Source organism: Podarcis cretensis (assembly GCF_951804945.1).
Source record: "Podarcis cretensis genome assembly, chromosome: 9".
In the NCBI taxonomy this organism is placed as follows: domain Eukaryota; kingdom Metazoa; phylum Chordata; class Lepidosauria; order Squamata; family Lacertidae; genus Podarcis; species Podarcis cretensis.
In genome coordinates, this window is record NC_137178.1 from 3469557 (window position 1) to 3486085 (window position 16529).

Genomic DNA, 16529 nt, shown 5'->3' on the forward strand with positions numbered 1-16529 from the left:
ATCAGGAACTGCACACATGAACCTGGTCAAGACAGCACCAAGGCCATTACCCCTAGTTACCAGACAAGGAGTTCCAGGGGACGTCGGAGAAGAGGAGGAGGTCATGGCTACTCCCACAGCACACAGCACATGGCTTCAGCAATGGCGTTGATGCAAGGGCGTGGCCAAGGCAGCAATCTACACTGGTTGATCGACAGTGGTGCATCTCACCACCTCGTGGCGCCATCTAGTGTCCGTTTGCAGAATTGCAGGCATTTGCAAACCCTTAAAGTTGTGACAATGGCAGATTCAACTAAGCGTTCCTTAGAGACCGTAGGCACAGTGTTCTTGAATTGTTTGCATACAGGAATTGATGCCTATGTGCTAAAGGGAATGAAGGGGTGTATTTTGTCTGTGTCAGAACTTGATAGAGATGGGTTTAAAACTGTGTTTGAAAATGGGGTTTGCACTATTTCAAAGAATAGCGTATCTCTTTTGCAGGTGGAATGCAGAAATGGGTTATATTATTTTGAGACAAGTCCAGATGAAGTTGAACAGGTTCATGCTGGTTGTGTGAACTTGCCCACCCATAATTCTTGTGTTCATTTATGGCACCGCTGTTTGGGACATATTAACTTTCAGTATGTTAAAAGGCAACCTGAATTATCAGAAGGGTGCAAAATGAACAAATGTACTAAGTATTTGGATTGTATTGCATGCGAAAGGGCGAAGGTTCATAGATGCAGCTATCCCAGTTCAGATAGGAAATCTGACAAAGTATTCCAACTTGTGCATATGGACCTATGTGGCCCAATGCCTGTTGCTAGCATGGGAGGTTTGAGGTATGCACTGTGTCTCTCGGATGACAAAACAAAAATCACATGGTTTTTTCCTCTCAAAACAAAAGCAGATACTGCAGAAACAGTTAAAAATTGGGTTCGTGCAGTAGAACTTGAATTCGGTACTAGAGTACTTGCTTTTCAGACAGACAGAGGGTCAGAATTTACCGAGTCTGTGTTGCAGAATTTCTTTAAGAGAAAGGGAATTAAGCATCATCTGTCTACACCTTATTCCCCCCAAGAAGGAGGTGTGGCCGAACGTAAAAACAGGGTTCTACAAGAGTTGGCAAACTCTATGTTGTTTGATTCTAAACTCCCTCAAAGTTACTGGGCGGAAGCCTGGCAGACGGCTACTCATATTCTGAACCGAATATATAATTTGGTAATTGATACTACGCCATATTTTGCTTTATACGGGAAGAAGCCCAAAGTTAATTACTTTCGGGTGTTTGGATATCAAGCTTATGTACTTATCCCAAAAGCGTTAAGGAAAAAGGGAAGTCCAAGGGCTAGGAAACTCTTCTTTTGTGGGTACGAACCACACGCCAAATCTTGGAGGTTCGTGAACCCAAACGGGGATACTACAAGAGTGGTCATCAGTAGGAGTGCTGAATTTTGTGAGCAATCCGGATGGACTCACTTACATGCTAACTCTCTTCCAGCTCATCCAATTCCTGTTTTAACTTTCTTAACTGCTCCTGTCTGCTCCTTAGAAATTGAACCTGTTGCTGTTGCAAAATTTCAATCTCTTAAATTTTTTCCTGTCTCCCCGAGTATCAATCCTTCTTAATCGCAATCTCTTTCAGTATACAATGTCCTCTTATAACAGCTATGAATGTGTCCCATACTACCGGGATCTCGGCCAAACCATTGTTCTCTTTAAAATACCAACCAAATGGTTTTCTGATATATTCCCTGTCAATCTCTTTTGCCATTATTAGGTTATTGTACCGCCATCACCTGCTTTTTCCATCCTCTTCCAGTCCCAGCTCCACAAATAGTGGAGCATGGTCTGAAATCCATATTCCCATAGTCTTTGCCGTTCTAACACTGATTTCATTCCCTTATTTAATTAGCACACAGTCAATATAAGAGAAAGTCTTATGTCTGTTGGAGAAGAAGGTAGGTTTGGAGTTGGGGTTTCCCCTCTCAAAAATAGCCTTTAATCCCCATTTAGATAATCTGAAAGTACTGTCGTTCTTTATATTCCAATTAATGTCTGCTGTAACGATAGCTTCCCCTTCAGCGTAAAGCTGCAGTCTATTCAAGGTTTTCTTTATAACTTTTTTCTGTCTTCTGTTAGGGCTGTATATATTAGCTATTGTAAAGATTTTTTGTGATACTTTAATTTTTAACCTCCAGCCTAAGATTTGCATTACATAGTATAGCAACCCCTCTAGCCTTGCTCGTCACTTTTGATTCTGTTATTAGGCCCCATTGCTGAGAGCATAACAAAGGTCTATTGTTTGCTTTGGCTCTATGTGTCTCCTGAAGGCATAGTATATCCACTTTCATTTTCTTTGCCAGTGTCAGTACTCTGTAGTGTTTGGTGTTTGAGGCCAGCCCGTTCACATTTAAAGATAAAACCTTTAAAGATCTATCCATTATCCCGACTACTTTTTATTTTAATGAATCCCTCTGTGTACATATATTATATTTTTAATTCTGGCCCATTCAACCCCCCTCCCCCTTCCCCCCTGAGACTCAGTTAGGGATCTCCAAGATCCCTGTCTCATGGTATCTTGGAAAACCACACTCCTCTCCCTTCGCTCTTGGAAAGTTTATATCAGAAAAAAGCAACATATATATATTTACAAAAGCCTATTTTAGATGTCTCTAGTATATATTATTTCTTGCTGTTTCCTTCCTCTCTCGGCTTCCGTCTTCTTTTATTCTCTTGTCTCTGCACTGGAGCTTCTTGAGATTCTTCACTCGACTCTCCCTGTTGGTCTACCTGTAATTCTTCCGAACTTGAGAGTTCTTGCTCAGTCTGTCCTTGTATTCCAACTCCTAAATGCTTCACCAGGGTTCTTAGCTGAATATTTCCTGTTGTCTTTAAAAACCAGCAGTGTAGCAGGGTAGGCCTAGGTAAAGAGGATTTTATGATTGTAGAGAGCTTGTGCAAACTGCTGCATACATTTCCTGTCTTGAAGCGTTTCCTGAGAAAAGTCTCACTATGACCTTTTGCTGTTTAAACTGCAGGTCTGCTTTCAGCTGGAGTGATTTATAAATCTGATCTCTTAACTTCTCTCTTGTGAATGCCATAATTACATCCCTGGGTAGTCCAGAGCCTCCTCGTGATGTGAACACCCGGTGCACTCTCTCAATTTCATTCTGCTCAATTTCAATTCCTTGTTCTTTGAGCCATTCTAACATGATGCAACTGCTCAGAGACAATGTCTTTGCCAGACAAAAAATGGGGGAGTTAAGAGAAAAAGGGGGTGCCGAGGGGGGTTTTGAAGTGAAAGGGGAGCTACTGTACCATAAAGTGGCCTTGTATGTTCCAGGAGAAAACCTTCGGGGCAGAATTCTCAAGCAACTCCATGACAGCTGCACGGCAGGGCATTTTGGACAGCATAAAACCATGCTACTGGTCACATGGGAATTTTGGTGGCCAAGGGTGAGAGAGGATGTAATAATAATAATAATAATAATAATAATAATAATTTATTTATACCCCGCCCTCCCTGGCCAAGGCCGGGCTCAGAGCGGCTTACAAGCAATAATAAAAACAAGTTGAATGATTACAACTTAAAAACAAAATTAAAATACAACATTAAAATATTACAACATTAAAATATTAAAATGTAGCCTCATCGCAGGAGGAGAAGGAAAGGAAAAAAGAAAGGGAGGGAATCAAATTGGCTCCAAGCCAAAGGGCAGGCGGAACAACTCTGTCTTACAGGCCCTGCAGAAAGAAATCAGATCCTGCAGGGCCCCGGTCTCATGAGGCAGAGCATTTCACCAGGCCGGAGCCAGAGTTGAAAAGGCCCTGGCTCTGGTTGAAGCCAATCTAACTTCCTTAGGGCCCGGGACCTCTAGGGTGTTGCTATTTATGGACCTTGAGGCTCTCCGTGGGGCATAATGGGAGAGGCAGTCTCATAGGTACGAGGGTCCTAGGCTGTGAAGGGCTTTATAGATCAAAAGCAGCACCTTAAATCTGACCCTGTACTCTACCAGGAGCCAGTGCAGTTTGAAAAGCACTGAGTGAATATGCTCCCATGGCAGAGACCCCGTGAGGAGCCTTGCTGCAGCATTCTGCACCCTCTGGAGTTTCTGGGATAGCTTCAAGGGCAGCCCCGCGTAGAGCGAATTACAGTAGTCAAGCCTGGAGATGACCATCGCATGGATCACTGTGGCCAGGTTGGGGCGGGAAAGGTAAGGGACCAACTGCTTGATGCGGCGAAGGTGGAAAAATGTCGCCTTGGCTGTTGCTGTAACTTGCGCCTCCATGGAAAGGGAGGTGTCAAGGATTACACCCAAACTCTTAACAGAAGACAATGGCACTAATTGGGCCCCCACAAGAGAAGGGAGTTGGTCCCTCATCCCCATGCCATCCCGACCCAGCCATAGGACCTCTGTCTTTGAAGGATTTAGTTTCAACCGGCTCCCACGAAACCATCTAGCCACAGCTTCCAAGCATCTGGTCAGTGTGTTCGGGGCCAAGTCGGTGTGGCCATCCATCAGCAGATAGAGCTGAGTGTCATCAGCATACTGGTGACAGCCCAGCCCAAAGCTCCGGACAATCTGGGCAAGGGGGCGCATAAAGATGTTTAAAAGCATCGGGGAGAGAATTGCGCCCTGCGGCACTCCACACATCAAGGAATGGGGTGATGACATTTCCCTCCCTAGTGCCACCCTCTGTCCCCGACCAGAGATAAAAGAGCACAGCCAGTTACGAGCTATGCCCTGTATCCCCACATCTGCGAGGCGGTGGTCCAGAAGATCATGATCAACCATGTCAAAGGCCGCTGACAAATCTAAAAGGATCAGCAGTCCTGACCCGCCTCGATCCAGTTGTCTACGGAGATCATCTGTTAGGGCAACCAGAGCCATCTCGGTCCCAAAACCAGGACGGAAACTGGACTGAAATGGATCTGAAGCCGATGTTTCCTCCAGAAACCTACCAAGCTGTTCAGCAACCGCTCTCTCAATTACCTTACCCAGATATGCAAGCTTTGAAACTGGGCAGTAATTGGATAGGTCTAAGGGATCTAATGAAGTTTTCTTTAAGAGTGGACACACTACTGCTTCCTTCAGCTCCCCTGGGAATGTCCCCGTGTCAAGGGACAAATTGATAATTTCAACCAGGGGGGTCCACGCAATATCTGGACACTCCCTAATCAGCCAAGATGGGCACGGATCAAGGAGGCAGGTGGTGGGCCTACCAACTTGGAGGAATCTATCCACATCAACAGGGAGTATCTGATCAAAATGGTCCAACACTGGACCTGAAGTCAGTCGAGGGGTCTCCAGTTCAGTAACTGTATCTAAATTGGCAGGGAGGTCACGGTGGAGCAACAGGACTTTCTCCACAAAAAAGCTTGTGAATGCCTCACAGCTGTGGGTCGAATTTGTGCTTAATTTAGTTGTCCTCCTAAGGACGTTATTGACATAATTATTCTAAAAAGTTGTGCCAGGGAGAGCTAGCGGATGCAATGGAAGCTGCAAAGTAAGATTTCTTAGCAGCTTTCAAAGCCATCTCATAGGCTTTCATAAGCGTCCTATAAGATGTTCTTGAGGCTCCGTCACGAGTCCGTTGCCATACTCGCTCTAGCCGTCTGAGATCCCGCTTCATTTTCTGGAGCTCCTCAGTAAACCAAGGGGCCTGGTTTTGACGGGGTCGCAGAGGGCGGCCAAGAGCCGGTTATTCCAGTCCTCAACAAGGTCATCTAATGAGTCACCAGGAGGAGCAGGGTCCCGCAAGGCTTGTCAGAATCTATCAGGATCCATCTGTTTTCACGGACGAGCCCAAATAGCCCGAGCAGGGAAGGAGCGGGAAGTCAATCTTGGCTTTCAGAGCATAGTGATCAGACCATGGCACTTCCACAGGGGGAAGCATGATCACATCTATGCCAGCCCCAAAGATCAGATCCAGCGCGTGGCCTGCTTGATGAGTGGGGCCCAAAACAAACTGGGAGAGCCCTAGTGTTGTCATGGAAGTCAGTAGGTCCAGAGCCTGTGAGGAGGGAGCGGCATCGGCATGGACGCTGAAGTCTCCCAAAACCAGTAGGTTTGGGAACTCCAAGGCCCAGCCCGCCACCACCTCCAGCAGGTCTGACAGGGTGGCTGCTGGTGTGCTGGGTAGTCGGTACACCAGCCAGACAGCCAAGCTCTTCTTGGTGCCCCACACGAGACCAACACATTCAATGCCGGAGATCACCGGTGATGGCAGAGCTCTGAAAGAGCAATCCTCCCAGATTAGCAATGCTACTCCTCCCCCCGACCCACAGTCCGCGATTGATGGAGGACAGAGAAACCTGGGGGTGTTATCTCATGTAGGGAGACTACTTCGCCTTCCCGTACCCAGGTCTCCATCACGCAAGCCAGGTCAATCCCCTGCGAGACAAAAAAGTCACGCATGGTGGCGGTTTTGTTGCCTATGGACCTGGCATTGCACAGGACCAGTGATGGAGGTGGGTAATCCTTGCTCTCCCTACCCTCATCCCTTGGGATGGGGCGTAGATTGGAAGGGGTTCAAGGATCACTGCATCTCGAAACCCTTCGCCGATAGGGATATTTAGCCCCACCGCCATTCCTCCCTAGCCCTTCAATAGTGGAAATCCCAGACCCCATACTAGGCTCCCCAATAGAGGGGTAACATCCCTTCAATAACAAGTCATCCTTGTGCCAGGACTCCTGGGTCAAAATGGTATGGGGAAGAGGTGGAGATTTGATGGGGTAGGTATCCCTAGAAGATAAAACCCAACCAACTGTTGTAATCTTCAAGCCTAGTCAGAGGAATTTGCCATTCTCCAGGCACCCGGCTTAGATTACTTGTTGACCTCCCTGTCAGCGACTCCCGGCAGGAGACAGGCGGGGTCTCTATCGGCGAGCCTCCTCAAACGTGAGAAGAACACACCACTCTTCCCTCCTCCCTATCTTCCCCAGGAGGGGGAAAGAGACAGACAGAAATGTATTTACGCAGCAGTACAGAGAAACACGTCTGCACTCTCCAAACATCAAACAGCAGAGAGAGAAACTCCACCCCTGTACTTCCAGTACATGTCAGGTGACACTCTGAGCTAACATCCGGTGCTCAGTACAGTGAATAGACTGTCCCTTTGCTCCCACGGTACAGCCCCAAACATCAGCATCCTGTTTGGCTTTCCAGCCAGCTGCAGCTTGCTGCACTGCTCCTTTTTCGTAACACCAACCACACTCCAAGTGGGGAGAACAGTCCCATGGTGTTTCATTAATTGTCAATCCCCCTCTCCCTCCTGGGTTGGTTGGAGGATGGTTGGTTCTATCTGTGGCTGTGGGAGTATTAATGAGGTATGCGCTATTAAGTGTGGATCACTGGCCAACAAAGAGCCAGCTTGGGAAGATCTGTCCATCCTGCCTCGCCAGGAGTACAGTAGAGAAGGTTGATCATTTTGATAGGTTTTTGGAACATTAGGCAAAGGTCCAGATGTAAATTTGATGCTGGATATCTCCAGATTGTCAGCAACATAGAGTTCTTTAGGTGTTGTTGCCATAGAAATGTCGGAGGTGCCAAATTCCTCATCTAAAAAAAAAAAAAGTAAAGGAACTGTCCGAGGGTGCGACACATGCCAGAGGGCCAAAGGGGAAAGGGCGGCACCAGCGGGGTTGCTGGAACCGTTGCCCACACCAGGGAAGCCATGGGAGGTGGTAGGGGTGGATTTTATCACTGGTCTGCCCAGATGTAAGGGTAAGACCGCGGTCATGGTGGTGGTGGATCTCCTGACCAAAATGTGCCATTTCGTGCCCTGTTGGCACGCAGTGATGGCGGAAGAAACAGCCAAGCTGTTCGTAAAGCATGTGTTTAGGTTGCATGGGTTACCTGCACAGGTGGTTTCGGACCAGGGGGCTCAATTTACCTCACGATTTTGGTGCAAACATGGGGCTGCTCCAGGTGGAAGTGAGCTTTACGGCAGCTAGGCACCCCGAGACCAATGGGCAAGCGGAGAGGGCGAATGCTGTTTTACAACAGTATTTGCGGTGTTGTGTAAGTCACAAACAGAACGATTGGGTGGACAAACTAGCCCTGGCAGAGTTTGCTTACAATAACGCGGAGAATGTATCCACTGGGATGACTCCGTTCTTTGCCAATCATGGGCATCATCCAAGGGCTTTCCCCGGGAGGGGGGAGGAGTCGTGGAGTGTTCCCACTGCCGAACACTTTGTGGAGGAGATGGAAGCGATCCACAGACAGCTGCAGTTGAATTTGGAAAGGGCTAAGGAGTTATACAAGAAGGAAGCCAACAAACATCGGTGACCGGGGGAGGTTATCAGGGTTGGGGACAAGGTGTGGTTGTCCACGCAAGGATTGCCTTGGAAAGGGGGCTGCAGGAAACTCAAGCCCAGGAAGGTGGGGCCCTTTGAGGTTATCCAACAAATAAATCCAGTGGCGGTTTAAGTTCAGGTTGCCAGAGAGCATGAGAATCCACCCGGTGTTCCACAGGTCACTGCTGTTCCCCTACAGGGAGGGGGTAAGGTGGCAGGGTAGTGGGGAAGGGGAAGGGGAAGGGGAAAGGGAGGAAAGGGAGCAGTGCAACGAGGTTATGGAAATACTGGACTCTCATTGGAGAAGGGAGAATTTGGAATATTTGGTGGCTTGGGAAGGGGCCCCGACATCAGAGAATACCTGGGTCCTGGAAGACAGTATTTCCGACAAGGAGCTGGTGGAGGAGTTCCACAGTTTTCCCCCTGACAAACCCAAAAGCAAGGGTAGGTCCTTTCAACAGGTGTTCTAAACAACAGACGACGAAGAGGAATTTGAAGGTTTCCCAGCATCGGACGAGGAAGAGGAAGATGAAGGCGTAGACTGGGGAACACCAGGAATTGGGGGTTGGAGGGGGGTGCTCGAAGAGACGGATGAGGAAGAGGGTAGTTTTGCTGGTTTCTCCCCTACCACCCCAGAGGAAAGAGATATGGGTACAGTCGGGTCTCCTGAGCGGGAGGCGGCCTTTGAGGAGGGGGTGGATGTCAGGGAGAGGCAAACAGGGAAAGATTTAAGGGGAGAAACGAGCACTTATAGAGAGCCGAAAGAGATCATTAGCAGTCTGTCGCCTGACAGTGAGCCAGAGGCAGGGAGGGAGGAGGATGAGCCTGGAACCAGTCATTCTGTAAACAGAGGAAGTCAGCGGCGTGGTTTCCGCAGACTTGCATGTTGGGCAAGAAAAAGTAAAAAGAAAGCAGATGCGGCAACTGTGCCGGAAGGGTCGGACGTGATTTGAAACCCTGGAGATGTACTTTTGAACTTTGTCAATAAATCAAATAGATTGGAACTGGCCATGAGCCCGGAGTTTTATCTATGCCGGCTTGACAGCATAAAGCCTCTGACAGAAATCAAGAGCAGTTCATTGTGTTTGTTGCCCAATGTTATCCCTATATGAGAGTCATGGCTCTGGAATTTCCCAGTGATAAAGCCAAAATTATATTTGTGATTAGTCTGCTAGAAGGGGACCCCCATTCTCATTGGCTGGCATGCTTGGTTGTCCTTATGTGCCTTGTAAGGTAGCGACCATGGAGATCAGAAGAGGCAATGGGACATCAAACACACAAAGTAAGGAAACAAATATTGGTATGCATTGCAAATAAATACATTAAACAGAAAACAGGCTATGACTGGAATCTTCCATTCTTTATTTTTGTAGCCATCTACATTTGAGTTTGTAGAATAAGGTCTTTTCAAGGTGTTTTTGAGTGCTGATGCCATAGAGTCCTATAATCTAGATGGCAGAGTGTGGATTGTGCATTAAAACAGTGAGGTGGGGTGATCTCTTGGTTTTGTTTTTCTGTAGTGATCATGAGATCCAGTTTCATTCATCTTCTTAGAGCCAAGCATCATCAGGCACCTTTTTACATATGTACCCTATGCGTTGCTCACAGTGTAATGCTATCCAGCAATCCAAACCGCAATCAAGGCCTATTGCAGCACAGTGGTTTTGGTCTGGATTTTTAGGCTCATCTTTTTTCCAGTACCTGAAAAGAAAGAGCAGCACTGATCAATCAAGAATGGATGTCTACTTCCTCACGCACTCCCTGTGCCTTATACCATTAAAAAGATGTTCAGCTCTTTCTCTCTTAACATCCACCCACAATTGGGATGGATTTTTCTCCCCGGCTTTAGAATTCTAACCATGTAAGGAAAACAACAACAACTGTGGGTCAAGACTGTCTCTTTTCTTTTAAACATGAAGTGATTTCTCATAGGAAACTACCAAAAGTGAGGGTGTCACTTTGGAAGGCTCAGTGGTACACACAAGAACTTTCAGTCAGTTTAGTTTGGGCAGTATCCAATGCAGTACTTGGGCTATTGCCAGGATTTCCATTTCTGCAACAGAACTGTCCCTCTCTCCTTTCCATATGCACCCACATCCTCCTCAGATCTGCTTTGGACTGTTGTGGGTGTTGGAGAAAGAGTTTTGGAAGAGAGATCCTTACTCTCTCATAGCAGAGTTAGCACAGTAATGATTTTTCTGAGCATATTAAAACCATGTTAGATTTGCATCCGCCTTCATCCACCTCCTCTCACATCCATCACCCACTCAATGCATGAAGAAGAAGAAGAAGAGTTTGGATTTGATATCCCGCCTTTCTCTCCCCTTCAGAAGTCTCAAAGCGGCTAACATTCTCCTTTCCCTTCCTCCCCCACAACAAACACTCTGTGAGGTGAGTGGGGCTGAGAGACTTCAGAGAAGTGTGACTGGCCCAAGGTCACCCAGCAGCTGCATGTGGAGAAGCGGAGATGCGAACCCGGTTCCCCAGATTACGTGTCTACCGCTCTTAACCACTACACCACACTGGCAATGACACTATACAGAAACAAAAATGATTTTGCATCTGCCTTCATCCACCTCCCCTCACATCCATCACCCACCCAATGCATGAGGCGAGCAATGACACTATACAGCAACAAAAATGGCTATGTCCTCAGATGAAATACAAAATATAGTCTATAACCACAAAGCCATTATAGGGTTGATTGAAATGATATGATATCTATCACATATATATCTTATCTAAATCTAACATGATGATTCTAAGATTACTTTAATCAGTTATCCATAGTTGACAAACATGTCACCCTAGCCTCACTCTTATTGTCACTTGCATTCTCCAGTGTCCATTGTATACTGAATCAAGTCCCACTACACAGCACTGAAATTCTGTGATAAATGTCTTCTATAACTCCCTTGTTTTTAGCTCTCTGTGAATCTATTAAATTGATTTTACTAGTAATGGTGTAGTAGGTGGTTAGGGTTTTTACTCCCATGAGATGTTTGGGTGAGGGTCTGCAGTACTTAGCTAACTGGTAACCACTGGCATACAGGGTTTGTAAAGTTTACTCAGTGCCTTTGCCAAAAAAGGATTCGTGGTTGGTATTGGGTGCATCTTAATAGAGATGTATGTCATTGGATTTTGTTCCAGGAGACCTTGCAAAATTGAAAGCAGCCCTCTGTTAATCTAGTCTTGGTAATAAATGCCAATCCAGTTTTCTGTTCTACTACCAAGCTGTGGATGAGTGAGATCTTACTCTGACCTTGTACATCCATCAACACAAGCTGAAAAGAGTTGTTAGATATTTAAAGGGAGCCATAAACTGTCTTAAATTGCCAGCTGACCGTGTTGCTCAGCTTTACGTTCCTGCGAGTCCTTTTGAAGCTGATCTAAGCAGCACATACCATTTAAAAGTATGCCTTCAGCCTCTTCCGAATCACTGCATTCACTAGGTTAGAGAAGTATCCTGCCTCTCCAACGTAGTGAAGAGCACCATTCATTCACCTGGATAATGATGTGGAGGAGTACATATGTAGATCTTTGGTAGTAGAGAAAATTGCATGGCAAAATATATTTGGAAATGGAAAGAATCAATTATGTAAACAGAATCTGCAACTTTTTGGAATGCATGCCATTAACAAATGTTTCTGCAGAAACTTACGTGAATATAGCCTCTATTCCTGCCAGCCATCTCCATTTCTTTGCCTTGTCTTTAAAGACTCCAAACCAAAAAAACTTCTTACGCCTTTGTACTTGCCTGTTTATAAAATCCTAGGGTAGGGGGGTTGAGAAAGAACAAATAAAATCTTTTAAGACAATGTCCCTTTCTCTGGGAGACTATAGCCCTTTACAGAAATTCAACAGGCATAAAAAGAACACATTTTAAAAGGAGAAGGTATCACATTTGAAGACGCAATTCAAATTTTTTTGGAGGAAAGTGATCAAAACTATACATTGTATTCCCATCTCCAATAATAATTTCATATACTGGATGTGGTATTGTCCCCCTGATCAAAATTATGATGCTTATGGTGATGATGATGATGATGATGAATGACGAAGATGATGGTGGTGGAATCAAGGAAGCATCCCAAAGAGGAAATATTGTAGTGGAGGGTAATTTCACATGCCCTCACCAAGACTGGCTACATATGTGTTCCAGTCATGATACAGAGTTATAATTTCCAGATACTGTAAATGACTGTGCCAGAGAAGAGTTGGTCTTGGAACCACCTAGCAGGACAGTGACCTGTGTGTCAAATACTCCAATTTCTGCATCCATGTTTGATGGTTGGTTCCAGAGACACTGGAATCAGTCCGGTTGTGGTATGCTTGATGGCATGGCGATGGGGTCTCACCCATGTCTGTGCCTTGCAGCACCCCAGTAGCCCCTGTGCCAGAGCTAAAGGGCTGGGAAAAGGATATACCTTGCAAGCTCCTCTAGAGTCATCTCCATGATACTCTCCTGCCAGAAGGTTAGCGTGGTGAGGGAAACGTTTGTTTCTAAGCACTAAATACATCTCAAAGAGCAGAGGAAGAATTTACAGAGAATCCAAGAGATAGATGCCTCTGAAGTATCTACTCCTCCTCCTTCTCCTTGAAGATCTCCTTCCTGACTGCCAGCTTCATTCTATTAGAGCTCAGCAGCTCCAAGAAACCTTAGTTAGCCCCTGATGGTAGCAGCTCCTCCCTGCACCACCCACACCTTGGCTTGACTGATGGAGTTGTTGTCTTGGCTGCATACAGGTAGATGTAACCTTCTTAAATGGACAGTGATGATAAGAACCCTTTGACTCAAGGAGATCCCCTACCTTTTTCAATACTTGGCCTTGATGCTCACCTGTTCTTCCACTGTTTCCATAGAAAGGAGCTTGGCACCTTCCCTCTCACATCTTTTTTGTGAATCAGCCCATGAAGATTGGTCAGGAGAAAGGAAATACATTGTCCTTCGATATATAAGCCAACCACCATTCAAGTTACCAATAAGGAGGTCTTTGAGTTAAGCCAGATATGGAGGAAGAAGAGAAAAAGAAAACAAAATAGTGAATTCAATTTCAGCTTAAAATTCAAATTCAAGATAGGGAATTTAATGGGAACCACCTTGCATGCCTGTGCAGATTTCAATTATTTTTGTTAAGTTCATTTCTGTCGCCGCATTGTAACATATATTCATCTGGGAAGCTCAGAAATCTTAAAACAAGAACAACATTAACTCTTCAACCCATGTTGATGCTGCAGTAAATACCTGGGTGGGCATAGCTGGAACAGGGAGCACAGTCAAGAACCTCACCTACTTGTTTCCACCTGGATACTCAGGGCAGCATCAGGGCAGACTTGAAGGTTGGGAAGGGGGAGTAGCTGTGGTTTATCAAAATTCTCTTTCTCTTTCCAGGCCCTCTGTTCAGTTGCAGAGGGGGCAGGAATCTAGCGTGTGTGTTGCTGGCATTGGGCAACTGGGACAGATGAGGGATTCTGCTGGTTTACCACCCAGTTTGCTGCCAAGCATTCTCCCTGCCTGAGCTGACAGGATGGATCCAGTGGGCTTCCAAATGGCTCTGGGGGATTTTCCAGCTGATCTTACAGGTGCTCCTGCTGAGCTTTGGCTGATCTCTGGAACATCCGAATAATAATAATAATAATAATAATAATAATAATAATAATAATAATAATAATGTGCTGCCTGTTGTTGCTGCCCATCTGACTGGGTTCCCCCCAACTACTCTGGGCGAATTCCAAAAAATTAAAACACAATTGAACACCAACCATATAAAACTTCCCTGAACAGGCCTGCCTTCAGATGTCTTCTGAGAGTAAGATAGTTTTTTCCCCCCCTTGAGATCTGGTGGGAGGGAGTGCCACAGGGTGGGTGTAACTACCCAGAAGACCCCCTGCCTTGGCTTGGGCCATGGACACAATTGGCCCTGAGTGCCCTTTCAGTTGACCTCTTTTGATTGTCTCTGCAGAGGCGGGGCTCTCATGGGTGAATATAATAAAGGACAGAACTTTTAGCTGACCTGTTTTGATTGTCTACTATTATAGCAACGAATGACGAAGTCTTTTCTTGCCTCCCTATAGAACTAAATCAATTCAAAAGGTCAGGAGAGTTGAACTGAATATATCTGATGTTTCCCTAGGGTGGCTGGATTCAAAGGAGAGCAGCACTCTGCTCTGGCTCTAAGAGTTTTCAGCTAGAGGAGGGGCTTTCAGAATCAGGGCAGGTTCCCACTGCACTACAATTCTTCAGCATTGTAAGGGATCTTACCAATTTCTTTTTGCAGTTCATCATTTTTGTTGGCAATATACCGCATTTCCTCTGATTTGTTTTGAGCTACAGCAAGTATTCCGAAGTCTAAAAGATTTGAAAAAGTTCAAGGAAAAGAGTATCTGAAATAACAATCTGCAAATATTAAGAAACCATTTTCAAACATTTTCAAAATCTCTAGCTTGAAACAAGAAGCAGAGCTCAAGGATCGGGTTCTTATGAATATGAGGACAGACTTGATTCTCTGTGGCTGAGATCACCAATGAAAGGCCTCAGAAGAATCCTGCAGCTGGATCAGACCAAAGACCCATGCAATCCACTATCCTATTCTCATATTATAAGTGGCTCATGAAGTATCTCTAATCTTCCTTTCCTATGTCCTCCTTTTCTGCTGGGAATCACTGGGTCACAAAACAATTCCCACCTCGAGTCCCACAGTAAAGTCGAATATACAAAGAATACTTTGCAGTTTTCTGTTACGCTTTGTGAGATCTAAGAAAATAGAGGCGCCAAAACTCTTTTTCTGATGAATACTGGGTTGCATTCCACATAATTCTAAGGAGGACATTATGTCAGTGCAGGAATTTCTCCTTGCTCAATGCAATCTTCCGCCCCTTTCCCTCCAATCTGTTCCCCACCCTGCAGAGCAGCTTTGGTGATGGCATGCAGGGAGAAGTGGGGGCAAAGTTCCCTTGTGCTAGTGCTAAAATCTTGCAGTAGCACAAACATTGTGAATTAACAGTGTGATGGGGGAGGACAGCATTTCTAGTTGGGGGATGTGAGAATCACAACCACCTGCTTTTCTTCCTGCTGAGCAATGAAACCGTGATAAACTCTATTGGGTGATGAGTTTCATTGAGTATATGTATTGCTTACACAATATGAATCCCAAAGTGAACTACAGGAATTGACGCCTGTTTAAATTAAACAAGGTCTAGCAAAAGTGAGGATGTGCATAAAAAAATGCTTACCATCCTTGTCTTCATGGATTGTATCAAGCCCAACAACAAAGGTCCGAATCATATCCATTGCCATTTTAAACTCGTCTCTTTTTTTTATTTCCTTTTGATCTGAGGAGGAGGTAGGTAGAAAAGAAATGATTAAAATGTCTGACTGTCTGGGGGAGGGGATACTTGGTTTCAAACTGCTTTTAATATTGATTTTAAATTGATGATTTGTAACGCAGATAAGAAATAAAATCAACAAAAACATGAATATGACATTTATTATTATTTTCTGCTCTCGGCCCTTGACAGCGGCTGCCCTGCTGATCTGAAGTCCTGTTTCAATTTGGCCTGTTACTTCTGTCATTAGATGGTTTGGCCTTCCTTTGAGAGCTTTGGATTTTTGGTTGTCTAGATACATCTGTCCTCTTGGTCCTACAGTCTTGCATTTGCCAGGCTGCCTCATGCTCTGCCACATGCTTAAAATATGCAAATTCTTGGATCATTTGATTCCCTCCACTCAAGATTTGCTTACTTTCAAGTGCCCTTAAAAAATGAATTAGGTGTGCAAATAGGTCAAGGGCTCATCTATCCAGTGCTATTTTTCTACAAAAAGAGGTGCTGGAACTCAGCATGAATGCCTCCCTTCTCTTAAAATGTCAACAGCACCCACCTGAGAGGGGCCAGAACAGGGTCCTGATCAATTTCAGCTGAAAAAAGCCCTGCATATATCTAGATATTTACGTAGGCTCTGGACCCACCCACTTTGGCCATGGCCTTTTCCTCTGCAGCCTGTTTTCCCCAAGCACTTTCCTTCAAGGGATTGGAGCCCTAGCAGAGGGCAGGGTGGAGAGGATCAGGAAGGGGGGCTCTCCCAAAGCAAATGAGGATTAGTTGGGAAAGAAGCAGAGAATTGCAAGCTGGGAAAGGGAATTGTCCAGGGTGTCCCAGGGACTTGTGTTAGTCTATGTGTTTGTTCCTAGTGCTGGAACTCACTTATTCAGGGAGAACAAAACAGTGACATTGCTCTCAATGGGT

At 45.5% G+C, this 16529-nt stretch overlaps 1 protein-coding gene across 5 annotated transcripts in view; it reads right to left on the minus strand.

Moving 5' to 3' along the window:
- LOC307224354 (CD209 antigen-like protein C) overlaps positions 1-16529 on the minus strand; it is a 51231-nt gene that overhangs the window by 25611 nt on the left and 9091 nt on the right. For 2 of the 5 annotated variants that reach the window (XM_079991197.1, XM_079991198.1), the window contains exons 5-8: positions 15519-15617; positions 14548-14634; positions 13126-13277; positions 11947-12056 (exon numbers count right to left, since the gene is read on the minus strand). The exons of 2 other annotated variants lie outside the window; for them this stretch is intronic. In XM_079991197.1, coding sequence (XP_079847323.1) covers positions 11947-12056; positions 13126-13277; positions 14548-14634; positions 15519-15617 — 448 coding nt within the window. Of the gene's footprint in view, positions 1-9624; positions 9987-11946; positions 12057-13125; positions 13278-14547; positions 14635-15518; positions 15618-16529 lie in introns of those variants that run through there. One more of the 5 variants, XM_079991196.1, reaches the window with a different exon arrangement.